At 42.3% G+C, this 14,640-nt stretch overlaps 2 protein-coding genes across 2 annotated transcripts; one reads left to right on the top strand and one right to left on the bottom strand.

Moving 5' to 3' along the window:
* Nucleotides 1-314: 314 nt before the first annotated feature.
* Nucleotides 315-2,584, bottom strand: LOC311058750 (GTPase IMAP family member 7-like). The gene is made up of 2 exons (XM_084076219.1): nucleotides 2,461-2,584; nucleotides 315-1,775 (listed from the first exon to the last, which is right to left on the bottom strand). Coding segments are annotated over exons 1-2 (1,287 nt in total). The 5' UTR covers nucleotides 2,462-2,584; the 3' UTR covers nucleotides 315-489.
* Nucleotides 2,585-7,677: 5,093 nt separating this feature from the next.
* Nucleotides 7,678-14,238, top strand: LOC311058483 (selection and upkeep of intraepithelial T-cells protein 2-like). Its single transcript, XM_084075945.1, has 4 exons — nucleotides 7,678-7,782; nucleotides 8,015-8,041; nucleotides 9,277-9,603; nucleotides 13,523-14,238. The coding sequence occupies exons 2-4, from the start codon at nucleotides 8,020-8,022 to the stop codon at nucleotides 13,615-13,617; spliced, it is 444 nt and encodes a 147-aa protein (XP_083932071.1). The 5' UTR covers nucleotides 7,678-7,782; nucleotides 8,015-8,019; the 3' UTR covers nucleotides 13,618-14,238.
* The last annotated feature ends 402 nt before the right edge of the window (nucleotides 14,239-14,640 follow it).

The following is a 14,640-nucleotide window of genomic DNA, read 5'->3' as shown; positions in this document are numbered from 1 at the left end:
TGAAACAGCGAAACCCCCCCCCCCCCCCCCGTTGACAAAATGGGGGGGGGTGGGCCGGTCCGGACCAAAATGCCAGGGCTGAATTTTGGTCCCAGTCCGGCCCTGGGCGGGTCTTTGAACTGTCCACAGCCCTCCTCTGATACACAGACTGAGTAGACAAAAAGTGCTGCTATATTATAATGAGCATTAGTGAGGACCAATTATATAAAGATAGGTTGAAGTCGTCCTTTAAGATTCAGAGGTCAAGTTACCAAGTAGATATCATATCTACTCATACCACAAGAGATAATTTCCAAACATATTGGTAACTAACAATGGCTCTCAATGTCTGTTACTAAGACAGTAGGTGGACAATAATTGTTAAAAGACAATACAGTTTCACATTTTTAAAAGATTGTTGCTCTTCCAAACTGACATAGGCCGACTGTTCTGTACAGCAGCTAAACATTTAATACCATGAACCCTGCTTCTGCTCTCCTTTCTTCCCCCTCACAAGTATTCCCCTTCATTTCCTGATGGCAGTTTTCCCAGTAACTTCAGACGTTTGTCCAGTGAGTCTTGATACAACTCCTCCAGCACTGAATAACGGCTGTCGTGGCTCTCCTTTAATGTTTGTCTCAGTGTTGTCATCTCTCTGTTCTTCTCCTCCACTTGTCTCTTCAACTCTCTCTGCATCTTTGTGTTTGAGATCATGATGTTCCTCTGGATCCCAGGCAGGAGAACCTTCATCAGGTTTCTCTCTGCTTCCACTCTGGCCTCTGCTTCGTAGGTCTCTCTCATCTCCTCTATGTCCTGTGTGTGTCTCTCCTCCCTCTCTCTCCTCTCATTCTCTCTCTTTGCTCTAAACCTATCCAGCTTTCTCTCCATCTCCTCTCTTCTCTCAGACTCCCTCCTCAGCTCTCCTTCCAGCTCTCTTTTCTTCTCTTCATCCCTCTCCTCCCTCATTTGTCTCTCTAGTTCACTCGTTCGATGGTCGATCTTCCTGATGTCTCCCTCGTGCTCTTGGATGGATCCCTCTATCTTCTTCAGAGAGTCCTTAAGCTCCTTCTCAAACGTCTCCCTCATCTCCTGCTCTTTCATGTGTCTCCTCTCCTCCAAGTCCCTCTGAATCTTTCTCTCCATCTCTCTGACCTGGGCCTCTGCCTCCTGGTAGGTCTGAGTGCTGTAGAAGCGCTCTGTGTTTCGTGCCACCATGCTCTCTATCTTCTCCAGCAGCTGTGAAACCTGACCAGCATTGCTGCTGTCTGTAATGTTGAGGACGTGGCATCTGTTCCCACATTTATCTACGAGCTGCTGATGTTCCTGACTGCCTGCTTGGAGAAAATCCTCAACACTCTGCTTCTTCACACTGTCAGTGTGGATAATGATGACAATGCTGTGTTCCCAGCAGCTCTCTCCAAACGCCTCCTGCATCTTCTCCATCATCCCTCTCACCTCTCCTTCAGAGGACGCTGCTGGTATGACCAGGAGGAAGGCATGGGGACCCGGGGCAGACAGACGTACCCACAGCCCCACATCCTGCCTTGTGTCCTCCAGTGAGCGTCCAGAGAAGTCTGGAGCGTCCACCAGCACCAACCGTCTCCCACAGACGTCACCCTCTCTCCTCCTACTCCTCTGGCTCAGTTCAGAGGAGCTGGCCTCAGCACCAAACACCTCCCTGCCCAGGATGGTGTTTCCTACTGCGTTCCTCACAGCTACAGTCCTCCCCAGTAGCACCAGTCTCAGCTCAGACACAGAGGGAGACACTGGTGAGTCAACAATGTTGTCTGCTGCCACTGAAAGACAACACAATTGGAAGAATACAGTGAAAATGCCACATCATAAGTGTTGTTCAGAGACTCTTTGCATGCATAGTGTGAAAGACTCATAATTGCTGTCCTGTTCTGATGACGAATTGGTCATCTTCAGACATGTTTGATAACCCTAATCCTTAATTTTATCATACTATACATGAATCAATCAAGTAATTAGTAAAGAAGTGGTTGGTGACATTTCTTGTCAGAGGAAACACATGGTAATCTACACCACCAGACCAATAGTGAGGGAACAGGGAGCAACAGGGAACACAAAGCACATTTGAGAAATGGTAATGACAACATTGGAAGATAAAATGTGAACAAATAGCAAGAGAAAAAGACTGTAGACATATTCCACTGTCTCTCAACCCATTTAGGGTGGGAACCCCTATACCTTTCAAGACGGGAACCCTTTTTGGGGTTCTTGTTGCTATGTACAGTATATAGCATCATACATTTTGTGTAATTCTTGAACACATATTTTATAATAGTTTTCCAGAAAGCTTAGGTGGTGTTTATGTTGGTTAGCTTAATGTTGGTTTTATATTTGTCTTTATTCACTATGTTTAAACCTTGTGCACTAATTGCACTTAAATGTTTTGAGATTAACACATACCGTATAATGTTCCTTGCTAGACTATTTGTAAAAGCAGCATAGACTCACTATCTGGAGCTCGATTCTTACTGTGTCTCCTCTTCCTCACTGGTAGAGAGGAGTCTTCATCTGTGGTCTCTCCACCCACTGCAACACAACACAGACATCAATCAAACAGTCCAGGTGGGTTAAATACAGAGTAGAGTGAAAGAGCTTTAGACATGTTCTATAGCCACAACATCTGCACATATATGAGCTTTAATCTGTGATGTCATGATGAGATGCTATGGTGTGGTTCTGACATCAAATGGAAAGACTTTCCATATTAAATCCAGACTATTCACAATGACCTTCTTTTCTTTTGTGTTAAGCTTTACTGGTAATGTTCATGTGTTTACACCCTTAACAGTCTTAAAGGTTTCATGACGTTCAGTTTTACCACACATTAAAAGTCTTTGTCATGGTCCTTCAAACATGTATAAAAAGTTTTAACAAAAAAATCCACTCCATCATTTCTAAAGCCTTTTCAACTGCAATGAAAAAATAAATCTTTGCCTGCGGGTGTCGCTGTTGAGGGATTTTGCCTGTCAATCATCGCCTCTGCTCCCCCCCCCCCCCAAAGGAAAGGATAGGGGAGGGGAGGGGCGAGGAGGAGAGTGGGCGGGATTAATGGCCTGTGACTTCACTGCCGAAGGGCCAAGCTCAGATTACTTTTCAGCCTAATTATTCAGAAAACCCCAGACCACAGAAAATCCACTGAACGTTCAAAGTTCAGATTTTTTGGGTCTAATTGAGGTCATAAAACATAAAAAGTAAAAAAAGTGAAAATGAATGTCATAGCACCTTTAAGGTCTGACTACACTTGCGTGAGCATGCGCAAAATGGCGGCTCCCGTGGATTATTAATGTTATTTGTATCGTCTTTCTATGTGGATTTTATTGTTTATAAAGTAGGATAAAGTAGTACGTGGCCATGCAAAATGGTGGTGTCCCGTGGATTTGTAAAATATTCGCGGTAAAAAAAATATTTTTATACCGAGATTTAAAAAAATATTTTTCTCTGTTGTTGGTGACAACTCTAGTGCGTCCCATGGACGCCAGGACGGTGTCATGAATGCGTCCTTTCACAATATTGTGCGTCAGAGACGCAGGACGCAGGCCTATGAGCATCTCTGTAACCCATTAAAACCATCTGTGTAACCACTTTAACCATTATTTTATACTTTGGCTATTCAAAAATATAAGATATATAAGCTCATAGCGCGGTACTGAGTGCCGCGCTATGAGCTTGTAGATCTGCTATTTTTGAAAAATAGTGAAAGATTTGTGCAAATCTTTGAATATATATGTATATATTGTTTAAAGCGAACATTTTTAACTTAAATCTTTGCTTCTGGGGGGTCCCTGAAACAACATATTTTGAGATGGGGGTCTGCGGCCAAATACATACCTCACAGGGTTGTCGGCAGTAGCGTACGGTGGGTTCTAACGTGGACCGGGCCAGATTCTTAACCCCCCCCCCTGGGGGGTGGGTGGGGGCTCACGCAACGATGGCTGATAAGTGACAGTCTATTGAGAATTACCATCAGCGTTAATGCAAGCGAGAGAAACGTGAATAAAACACAATATGCAAGTATAGTTGGGAAGCGGCTTAGTTTGGGTTGAGTTGCTGGCTCGTCGATAGCAGAGAGGTCTGTAGGCGCAACTGCGCCGCTGGAATCCGGGGAGCAGGGGCGCACTTATGGTGCTGCTGGCTGCGGAGATGGTTGCTGGTGGTGGCGGGTCTGGCGTTGTGGTGGGCGCTGCTGGTTGTGGCCCCACTGGCCCCCCACCAGCAGCCGCTGGTGCCTGGCAAGAGAACCGGTTTGACGGGGAAACCGTTTTCTAATGGCCACCCATTAACAATTTGGCCGAATGCAAATAAGCCCGATTTGAAAACAAAGGCGAATTTCTGTGGTTGGCAACAACAGAATAGGGTGAGGGGTGCTAATGTTGTTATGTTGATTTTTTTGTTTTTCTTTCCCCTGGGGGAGCAGAGTTTTATAGACCGGGCCATGGCCCCGTTGGCCTATGACGATACGCCCTTGGTTGTCGGTACGACTCCCCCCGGCCTACATGCCTTCGGTCCAGAGGGGTTTTTAGGAGCTGAACCAGGAGCAGATGGAGCGCCCCCTACAGGAGATCAGAACCATCAAGAGCAGCCACAGGAGAGTCAATGTGAGTTACACCCATAGACTGTAAAATAATATGGACCAAGGGAACAGTGAGGTCACCCATTGGTTTCTACAGACCCGTTTTCAAGACACTTTTTCTGTGAATTCAAATCCACCATCTTGGAATTTCCGGTCCCGAAAAGCAATGTTTTTTAATACAGCATCTCAATCATTTTCACCCCTTTATCCATATTTTATACGTTGGCTATTCAAAAATCACATTTTTGAAAAATCTTGAAAGTGTTTCAACAATTTTGAAGATTAGTATTGTATACACAAATCTCTTCTGGGGGTCCCTAGCACAAAACATTTTCAGATGGTGGTCCGCGGCCCAACATATCAATGTGGGGGTCCAATTCTGACAAGTTCTGACATGACCCTATTGTATGTAATGCCCTGGGATCCGTACCCGGGTCTCTGCTGCTCATCTACCTCCAAGGCTTCAGGCAGGGCTGCTCTGCTGTGTGTGTGTGTGTGTGTGTGTGTGTGTGTGTGTGTGTGTGTGTGTGTGTGTGTGTGTGTGTGTGTGTGTGTGTGTGTGTGTGCGTGCGTGCGTGCGTGCGTGCGTGCGTGCGTGCGTGCCTGCCTGCCTGCCTGCCTGCCTGCCTGCCTGCCTGCCTGCCTGCGTGCGTGCGTGCGTGCGTGCGTGCGTGCCTGCGTGCGTGCGTGCATGTGTTTGACTGTTCTGGGTCAGCAGGACAGTGTGTAACTGTGTTGTGTGTTCAGGTGCAGGCGTGTACTGTAGGTAACTGTTGTGTGCAGTGTTGGTCAGTAACGAGTTACTTTTAATATATTACGGTTATATTATAGTTTTACCCAGTAACGAGTAGTGTAAGGTATTACTCTGCCAAAACAGTAATATTATACCAAATTATTGTGTAAGAAATAATACATATTACATATCACTCAGGTTTTGTTGGCTGACTTTTGAAAACATTTAGTTTAAAAGGTCAAGAGAGATTGCTGCTTTATTTATATGTATAAATTAAACAAATTCACTGCTTTATAAACATTGTTAATGTTTTCTGTGTGTCTGTCTGCGGCTAATCAGCGCCAAATGTCTTGCCTGGTACTCACTGGCTTCTGTAGCACAAGAGATGTGTCAAGGGCTTTATAAACCGAAGGCCTGCTGCAGGTGTGAAAATGCAGGCGGCCTGCAGTTCAAGAATACTATTAGGAAGATCTTCACTCTCCATTTAAATTGAAGAAGTTACAGTGAAAATGTGGTATTCACTCATATCTTTCATTCCACTGTGACACAAGAGATATGTCAGGGGTTTGTAAGCAGATGATTCTTGGTTCAAGACCTCCCTTTGACCATTTACAATCTCCATCTAAAGTCTATAAAGTTTATATCATTCTCACTTTTGTCTTTCGTGCCTCTGTGGCAAAAGAGGTATAAGTAGATAAGTTGAAGGCTCTTGGTTCAAAACCCAGAAGTACAATATTTGCCTCTGAGATGAAGTATTTAGAATCGAAAGAAAATGGCATAGGCCTACTCAGGTTAAGTACAAGTACCTCAAAATTGTACTTAAAGGGATAGTTCACCCCCAAAATTTGATTTGATGACCGGCAGCGGTTCCGGTAGGAGACACAAAGAGTCTCTGTGTCTCCTACCGGAACCGCTGCCTACCGGTCCGCTGGTCATCAAATTGTTGGCTTAGGAGTACGACAAAAACAAAACTAATATCCATGAATTCAAGTGTCCATGGGGTGACTAATCGATAGAAAAAAAGTTTTTTTTGGAGTGAACTATCCCTTTATGAGGCGTGTGTGTGTGTGTGTGTGTGTGTGTGTGTGTGTGTGTGTGTGTGTGTGTGTGTGTGTGTGTGTGTGTGTGTGTGTGTGTGTGTGTGTGTGTGTGTGTGTGTGTGTGTGTGTGTGTGTGTGTGTGTGTGTGTGTGTGTGTGTGAGAGATCAAGGCCAGCAGAGCGTAGCAGCCACAGTGTTTGGAATCGCTATACTTGGGAGCCAATAGGTTATAATTGAAAGCCCTCACTGTAGCACACTGTTGTTCCATGGTGATTTATTACAGGACACTGTTGATGTGTTGGTGCTGCTGTCCAACAATCCCCAGGCACTGTTGTTGTATCCCATTCAAACCAGGAAAGCATCTGTCATTTTACATTTTAGCTAAATATATAATAGCAACCTACGTTTTCCAGAAAACTCCTAGGATTTAGAAGGCATTTTGTTGTTGTCGGGCAGAAACCTTCTATTAACCTATTTCCATATTCTAACTTTTTTTGTCCATCCGTCCAGGGACGGAATAAGACTTGCGGGGGCCCCTGGGTCAGTTATTCTTCAGGGCCCCTGCTAGCCAGAATGGGCTCTCAGTCAGATGAGCACACAAACACAGTAATAAGTCATTTTTGGGTCAAGAAAGCACCTGTAGACATTTTATCGCACATGTTTTACTTTCTAAAATGGCCCTATACAGTAGGAGGTTCGGGGGCCCTGTTGTGGCCATATAGAATACTGTGTAGGTTGAGGGGTCCGCATATTTGAGCATTAACCTAGTTAGTATATACATTTTATATCCGTCCGTCCGTCCGTCCGTCCGTCCCAACCCCTTGTGAAACGTGATATCTCATAATATGTGCCATTTGGCACAAACGTCAACTTAGACTCAAGGATGACCTGATTAGAAGTAGGAGTCGGCGCGCCTCCGCCATGGTCCAAAACTATACTTTATCGGCGAAAAAAAATAGTCTGAGGTTGTTTGAAAAAGCATTGTCCCAAGCGGGAGTCGAACCCAGACTCCCAGAGGTAGTGGATCGGTAGTCCAACGATAAGCGAAATACGCCACTGAGGCTGGTGCTAAGGGTATTCGGGCTGGATTAGAATGTGACGTCCTAACTCTTCTATTGTAGAGGAAAGAAGTCCCCGCCCGCGCGCCCGCCCAATAGGGGAAGCCTCGCCCCTATTTGGGCTACAGGCTTCCCCAACTGCATGGTAGAAGGCTGTTCGCAGTGGAGCAGTGGACTTTAACCCTCAGTCACTTTGTGACTTGACTACTTGGAAGTTAATGATTAACTACGGATAAGAATCTAACATTAATTCATTAATAAATAACTGTCACTTGTGTTCACGCTGGTTAGTTGTATAGGAGTCAGTAATGTGTGAGGATTTGTATGAATACGTTTTTCAAGTCTAAAGCGTATGCCAAGCAGCGAAAGGTAAGAGATTCTCTAAACATTTTTCAACCTTTAATAATGGAAGAAATCTGACTGCAGAACCACTGTAGGTTTCAGGGTTTGTGAGCAGGAAACAACAGTCGGTACGAACTGTTGGTTGTGACCAAATGCAGAGAAAGTAATCTCCATTCTCATGAAGAAGATTACAGCTCACAAATCACAAACTATTTACAGATAAATGTGATGGTAATTTGGCTATTTTTCTTCTATACAGGAGACATGGCAGAGGCCAGAGTTCATGGTAGGTCACAACACAGTTTTTTATTTGCTGATAGATGAACCATGATCACCTGATATGAGGAGGGAGATATGTGGTTCACATTTCAAGAAGTAATACGTAAACAGTGAAAAGATATATTCATACAAGAACAGTGGTGGACAGTAACAGAGTAAATGCACTTGAGTACTGTACTTAAGTACAGATTCTGAGGATCTGTACTTTACTTGAGTATTAGATCGTCATCATTCGACATAATTGCGCCAACTTTGACATGTATTCAACAGGGGTGCAATGCTCACTGGACGGCCTCGCACACGCACACGCAGGCACACACATAGATTTAAAACTACTTTAAATTCGCACCTCAACAACATTTTCAAAGGCTCCCGACTCACACCTAGCGAATTAATGGGCTGCTGGATCTATGTGCTGTGATCACGGGGTAAATTCACCGATCCGATCGCCATTGTATGGAGAAGTATTGTCTCTCTGTGGTATAGAGAAGTAGGCCTATACTCTCTGTAACGCACTGTCAGGGTGCAGCTATAACTCCCCGCCCCTCCCCCTCTACACACACGCACACACGCGGTGGCACCATAGACAGAGAGAGAGAGAGAGACAGGCGGAGAAGTAGCGCTGGTCTCAAAGTGAAGATGTAAAACGTCGTGGACGGAGGATAGACCACTGGAATAGTAACTGCTATTCTCAAATATAGGTCTACTACTAACCTTTGTTGCTGTTGTCATCTCAAATGAACAAACCAAACTAAAATACACGATTTTAGAGTGTTGCTCCTCCTCCAACTCCCTTGGATTAGATCAGAGTAGTCTCGATGGAGGCGTTTTCACAACAAAGTGTAGACTAAAGTGTGTACACAAAGTGTAGATTAGAGGGGAAAAGAGCAGACCAAGTACAGAGCCTAGGGTCAACTTTACTAAGTACTGAGAGTTTTAAATGTCTGATAAATACACTGATGACAGTGCTGTCAAACAAGTCTATGAAGCTATCTATGAAATCTATGAAAACGTTTCATCTGCAACACAAATGTTATACAATATGTAGTGGGGGTCCCTGCTTCATCTCTCCCTAAGGGGTCCTTGACCCGAAAAACCTTGGAGACCCCTGCTGTAGAGAGTACTTAGAGTAGACCCTCTCCCTCATGCTAAACCTAAATGACAACTTAAAGGACAACTCTATTTTCCATCCTGAATGAAGAAAATTCTTTTTTCACTAACTCTGTCTTTTTTTCACTCCAGGTGACTTTAAACTCGTCACTGAAGGCAGTGCTGTGGGTTGGATAGGTTCTAATGTCATCCTCCCGTGTCACCTCTCTCCTGAGACCAGCGCGTCTTCCATGACAATCAGGTGGTTTAAGGAGTCAGAGTGTATTTACCTGTATAAGAATGGTCAGGTGATAGAGGGGAGGGGCTACGAGGGCAAATTGACCCTGAACGTCCAGGAGCTGAAGAAAGGCAATGTGTCTCTGACACTGAGAGGCTACAGAAAGACAGATGATGATGGGGTTTACATCTGTCAGGTCAAACATGGAGAACAGGAGGAGGAGATTGCTGTGGGATTAACACGTAAGTGACCTACTGTCACTGTGCATTATCATTAACCGTGATATTGTAGCTGTCGGGTGGAAACCTTGTACATACAACACTGTTACTTTTCAGGACATTGAAAAAAGGAATGTGACTGTGTTCTAAAGGATCTAATGTAGTCATTATTTAGTCACAAGCTATTGTTAATACTCTAAATCAAATATTTACAAGAAATAAAAAATAATTGCTCCATTGATTAGAAATTGATAATTCAAAATATGCTCCTCATTGACTTACATTGTACGGTAAAACAGCTCTCAAAGTCACTCTTTAAGCACATAAATTAACCCAAAGATAGCTGATTCAGACAATATAGAACATCACCAAACCCAGTACTGTTTGTTTTTTTAATAAAAATGTCAACTTCCTGTTGATTTTACTATTTGAAGATCTGGATCCGGATCCGCCGATCCAGTCCGGTTTTCTACTTATTAAAAATGGCAAAATCAACAGGAAGTTGACATTTTTATAAAAAAGAAAAACAGTACTGGGTTTGGTGATGTTCTATATTGTCTGAATCAACTTTGTTTGCGTTCGTTTTTGTGCTAAAAGAGTGACTTTGAGAGCAGTTTTACCGTACAATGTAAGTCAATGAGGAGCATATTTTGAATTATCAATTTCTAATCAATGGAGCAATTATTTTTTATTTCTTGCCCACCTTTGGAGTTACATCATGGAAAGGTAATTACACAACCCAAACCTCTACCAAAGTGGTCTTGCCCTTTAACCACTTTAAAAAAATTTAGCAAAAATAGCCAATCTGCAAGCTCACATCGTGTCACGGTGCAACGCGTTATGAGCTTGTAGATCGGTTATTTTTGCGATTTTTGCGTGACATTGTAGTATGATGAATTAAGGCATTCTGATTCAGATACAAAATAACAAACAAACATAAAAGTTAAAATACGGAGATACATGGTTTCTGCCCGACAGCAACGATATGTATATATAATGATGTAATCATGTTTATCTCTTCTCTCCATGTATAAATTACACTGTGCTTTCATATAATGGTGATGATGAGGACTTCATTGATGACAAGTCATCCAATCATATTGAAGGATACGTTAAAGCTACACTCTGTAACTCTCATGTCTTACCCGAGATTCAAACCCAGGTCACCTGCGCAAGTGCTGACATTTCTACCACAGAGCTAATAGAGTGTGTCTTCTTACACAGGAGAGAAAGGGAATGTTGACCTTCATGTAGTACCACTTGTCTACCAGTAGGTCAGACCCACCTTACCCAACAGAAGAGCAGGGAGACCAAATACAACCACCACCATTGTGTTTATAACCACCAATTATATTGTATTAACATACTCTACCAGATTGGTCAAGATAACATTTTATTCACTAAGAAAGTTACATAGTGTAGTTTACAGGTCTACATGGCAGAACATAGATTCAGCTCAGAATGTAACCATGTATGTATCCTACAATAATGTGATCATGTTAATCTCTCATGTATGTTTGTATGACACTGTGCTATAGGATCTTCCAGACCCAGTTAAATGGTAGTTAGGCTCACAAATGATCATCAAATAAAACATATTCTAATTATTGTAGCCACAAACTATAAATAAACTGTTAAAGGAGAGTTCCAGTCATTCTAGGTGTTTGCTTTGATGTGTCGCTAATCACTCACCAACATACCAGGGGCAGTTGACTTTTTTCATAGAAGCCCCTGTTGTCCATTGTGGAGACCCCTTCCACTGGCATAATGGAGTAATGCGGATAAACAAAAATCACCTATTTTAGCAGCTCCAAAGTTCCACTAATCCTCATTATGCAGTGTACTGACACTCAAATGCACTGAATGTCCCTTATGAGCTGCCGTTCATGCAGAACGTCGTGAAGCTAGTCCTTGGTGTTGCCAGATTCTGTGAGAGAAACAAGCAGCCAGCTCCATGTCGTTCTGCATGAACGGCAGCTCATAAGGGACATTCAGTGCATGTTTGAGTGTCAGGACACTGTATAATGAGGATTAGTGGAAAAAAAACTTTGGAGGTGCTAACATAGGCGATTTTCGTTTATCCACATTTCTCAATTATGCCAGTGGAAGGGGTCTCCACAATGGACAACAGGGGCTTCTATGAAAAAAGTCAACTGCCCCTGGTATGTTGGTGAGTGATTAGCAACACATCAAAGCAAACACCTAAAATGACTGGAACTCTCCTTTAAAGACAAATGCATACACACAACCTCAGGAACAAGAACACATAATTTCTTGGACTCATTACGTCCCACTCACATCACTCTGTGTGTCAGAGCAGTCTCTGATGTGGTCTGACATGTGATTACATTCCAATCATCACAATCCATCCTATGTGTTTACATTTTGCACTTACATGTGCTCTCCCTATTATACTGATACAGAATGCATGTTAACACCAGATATAAATGATGGCATACTGAGGAAGATTAAATAAATTAATCAGAAGATTATTATGTAGGATAAACCTAACCCAAACCCTAACCCAAACATTAAAAATATGACAAGTTGGTGCCCACAAGGCTGGTTAATAATAAATGGCATTGACTGCAGAAACAGTTGACATGAATAGCAAATAATCTTGACATCAGACAATAGATTGATTCAAGTACTGAACCAGGGTTTCCGCTAGGCATTTTTTGGGCCGGCCACCATGGCCGGCAGGATTATATTTTACCAGCCAAAGAATCAATTTACCGGCCATAAATTATAATTAACGTCACATGCATGTTTGCACTGCATACATGCACCCAACTGATCATTACACCTTGTTACGTTAGAGCTGCGCTTCTTTCCACTTTATCACAGATGCAATCTGTTCCTGTTTTTATAGATAACTATATGATCTACTATATCATGCAGAGATGTTGCTTGCCAAAAATGAAATGAATAAAGTGGGCATGAGTGAACTGCTGCGCTATTCCCAAAACACAGTCGCCCCGGGGAAAATCCGGCGGTATTCACCTGGTGTTCCTAAACATATCAGTGAACTATGCCTAACCCTAACCTTATTTCTAATCTTAAAGATATGGTGCCATGGTTTTGCACTTTTTCTGTTTTTCATGTGTCTCTGAGGTTGATAGAACTTCATTAAGCCCCCTGGTGGTGTTTTATGGTGTTTTATGTCTTCTCTGACTATTTTGAGTTTCTACCTGGAGGCTGAAACCTCGAGGGTCAAACGTGCCAATAGAAAAACAGCCCTTTAGTGACATAGTAAAAATATACCCGCCCCCTCATTATCATAACACAACAGGTGTGGGCATGAGGAGGAGGAGGGACTAGGACAGGTGGGTGGTGCCAAGGTGAGAACCAGGTATACTTAATGAACTGGAGGCGTGTCCACATAAAAACACAATTTTAACAATTTCTGTACACTTTTTTGAAAAAAAACTTCCTCCTAGTATAACCATAATACCTGATGATTATGTTTAAGGGGGGGAGGGGAATCGCTGAAAATCACGGCTCCCCGTCTTTAACCTCAGTAAAACTATACCTAATCCTAAACCTATTTCTACCCTTATCCTCAGTAAAACAAATACAAGAATACAAGAACCGCTGGTCAACCTGGGGGTGAGGGTGTTTTGGGGCGAGTCACTGCGCCAGAGCCTTTCCCTGCGCGACACCGTCGCACAGTATAAACAAATTAATATATATTTTGGGCTTTACATCGATTCTCATTCAACCTTGATATGCAAAAGTAGGTTTTGTTTTGTTTTGTTAACGTTACTTATATATGTCATGATATATATGGCCTTGCGAGGTTGATTACTTGCCTGCTGCTTGTACAACCTCACAGTCTAATTTATTTAATGATTTAATTTCTTAGACCATCTTTATGTATAAAATATCAGTTGTCTAAACAAATGTGTTTTTCTTTTTCTTTTTATGCATTATGAATATGAAGATCTTGGTGAGTATCAAACATATTCCACTTCATGTTCTCTGATGCGTTTTCAGATTCAACACAAATTGAATGGATCTAATAAGTCTTCACAATGAATGACTATTGTATTTTACATTGCTGGATGTTTCAAGTCATACACATATGACCTTTTCTGTTAAATCCCAAGAGTTATTATTAAGGTCATGAGCTTCCCAAATCACCTCTTGTATTAATATTTGCAGTTTTAATACAAAATAAATACATTTTCACATATTTATTTATGTAAAATGTAAATGATCCAACAACTATTGCATTATTTGACTATCATAGTGATACTACTCTATAACAGTGACTGGCAGTCAAGTCTCATATCAATGAGCAGCTCCAGTCATGTTGCTGGTAAACTGAGAAACAGGTTGAAGTGTAACCACTCTCACTGTCCACGCTTTATATTTCACTTATTCTGAATATTAAACATGTTTTGAATGAGATAAAATCAAAACATTACCAATGATCTGACTCACAATCAGAAGACTTTTTATCATCTTAACAGAAGATGGTTTTACTATACATACTGTAGAAAACAATTACTTTATTGATATTTTAAACCCTCTATACTTTGTAAACTGTACGAGGTACGCCCTTTTCCCAGTCTACAGTACACTCATCTCTTTGGCAAATATAGGTGATCTACAAGCTCACAACTCGTCGTGATGCGTTGTGAGCTTGTAGATCAGCTATTTGGCAAACTATTTGAACTGGGGACCCCCCACCCTGACAAGCTCTTGGAATTGTAGGAGTTGAGGCATTCAATTGTAAAGGGACATTTCGCAGATTTTGCATCAAACCCCTATTTTTATCTAGGTCTAGGACCCATAAATATGATCCTGGTGTGTTTTTTGTGTTTTATCTGTATTTTTAGATTTGTATCCAAATCCTCAGAGACTATGAGTCATTTGACTCATAGTGTCTTTATCTCACCTTATTTCCTGACTACAATGTAGACCACACCCCCACGCAGCCCCCCCCCCAAAGGAAGGGCAGTGCCCCAAAGCATTATGGTCATTGTAGTAATGCAGCAGTCCAGTCAATCCCTAGTCAAACACACAGACTTCTATATTTTTCTGGCCATAGTGCAA

The sequence above is a fragment of the Gymnoscopelus microlampas genome (assembly GCF_963454915.1).
Source record: "Gymnoscopelus microlampas genome assembly, chromosome: 13".
In the NCBI taxonomy this organism is placed as follows: Eukaryota; Metazoa; Chordata; class Actinopteri; order Myctophiformes; family Myctophidae; genus Gymnoscopelus; species Gymnoscopelus microlampas.
This window is presented reverse-complemented; position numbering and strand designations above follow the sequence as displayed.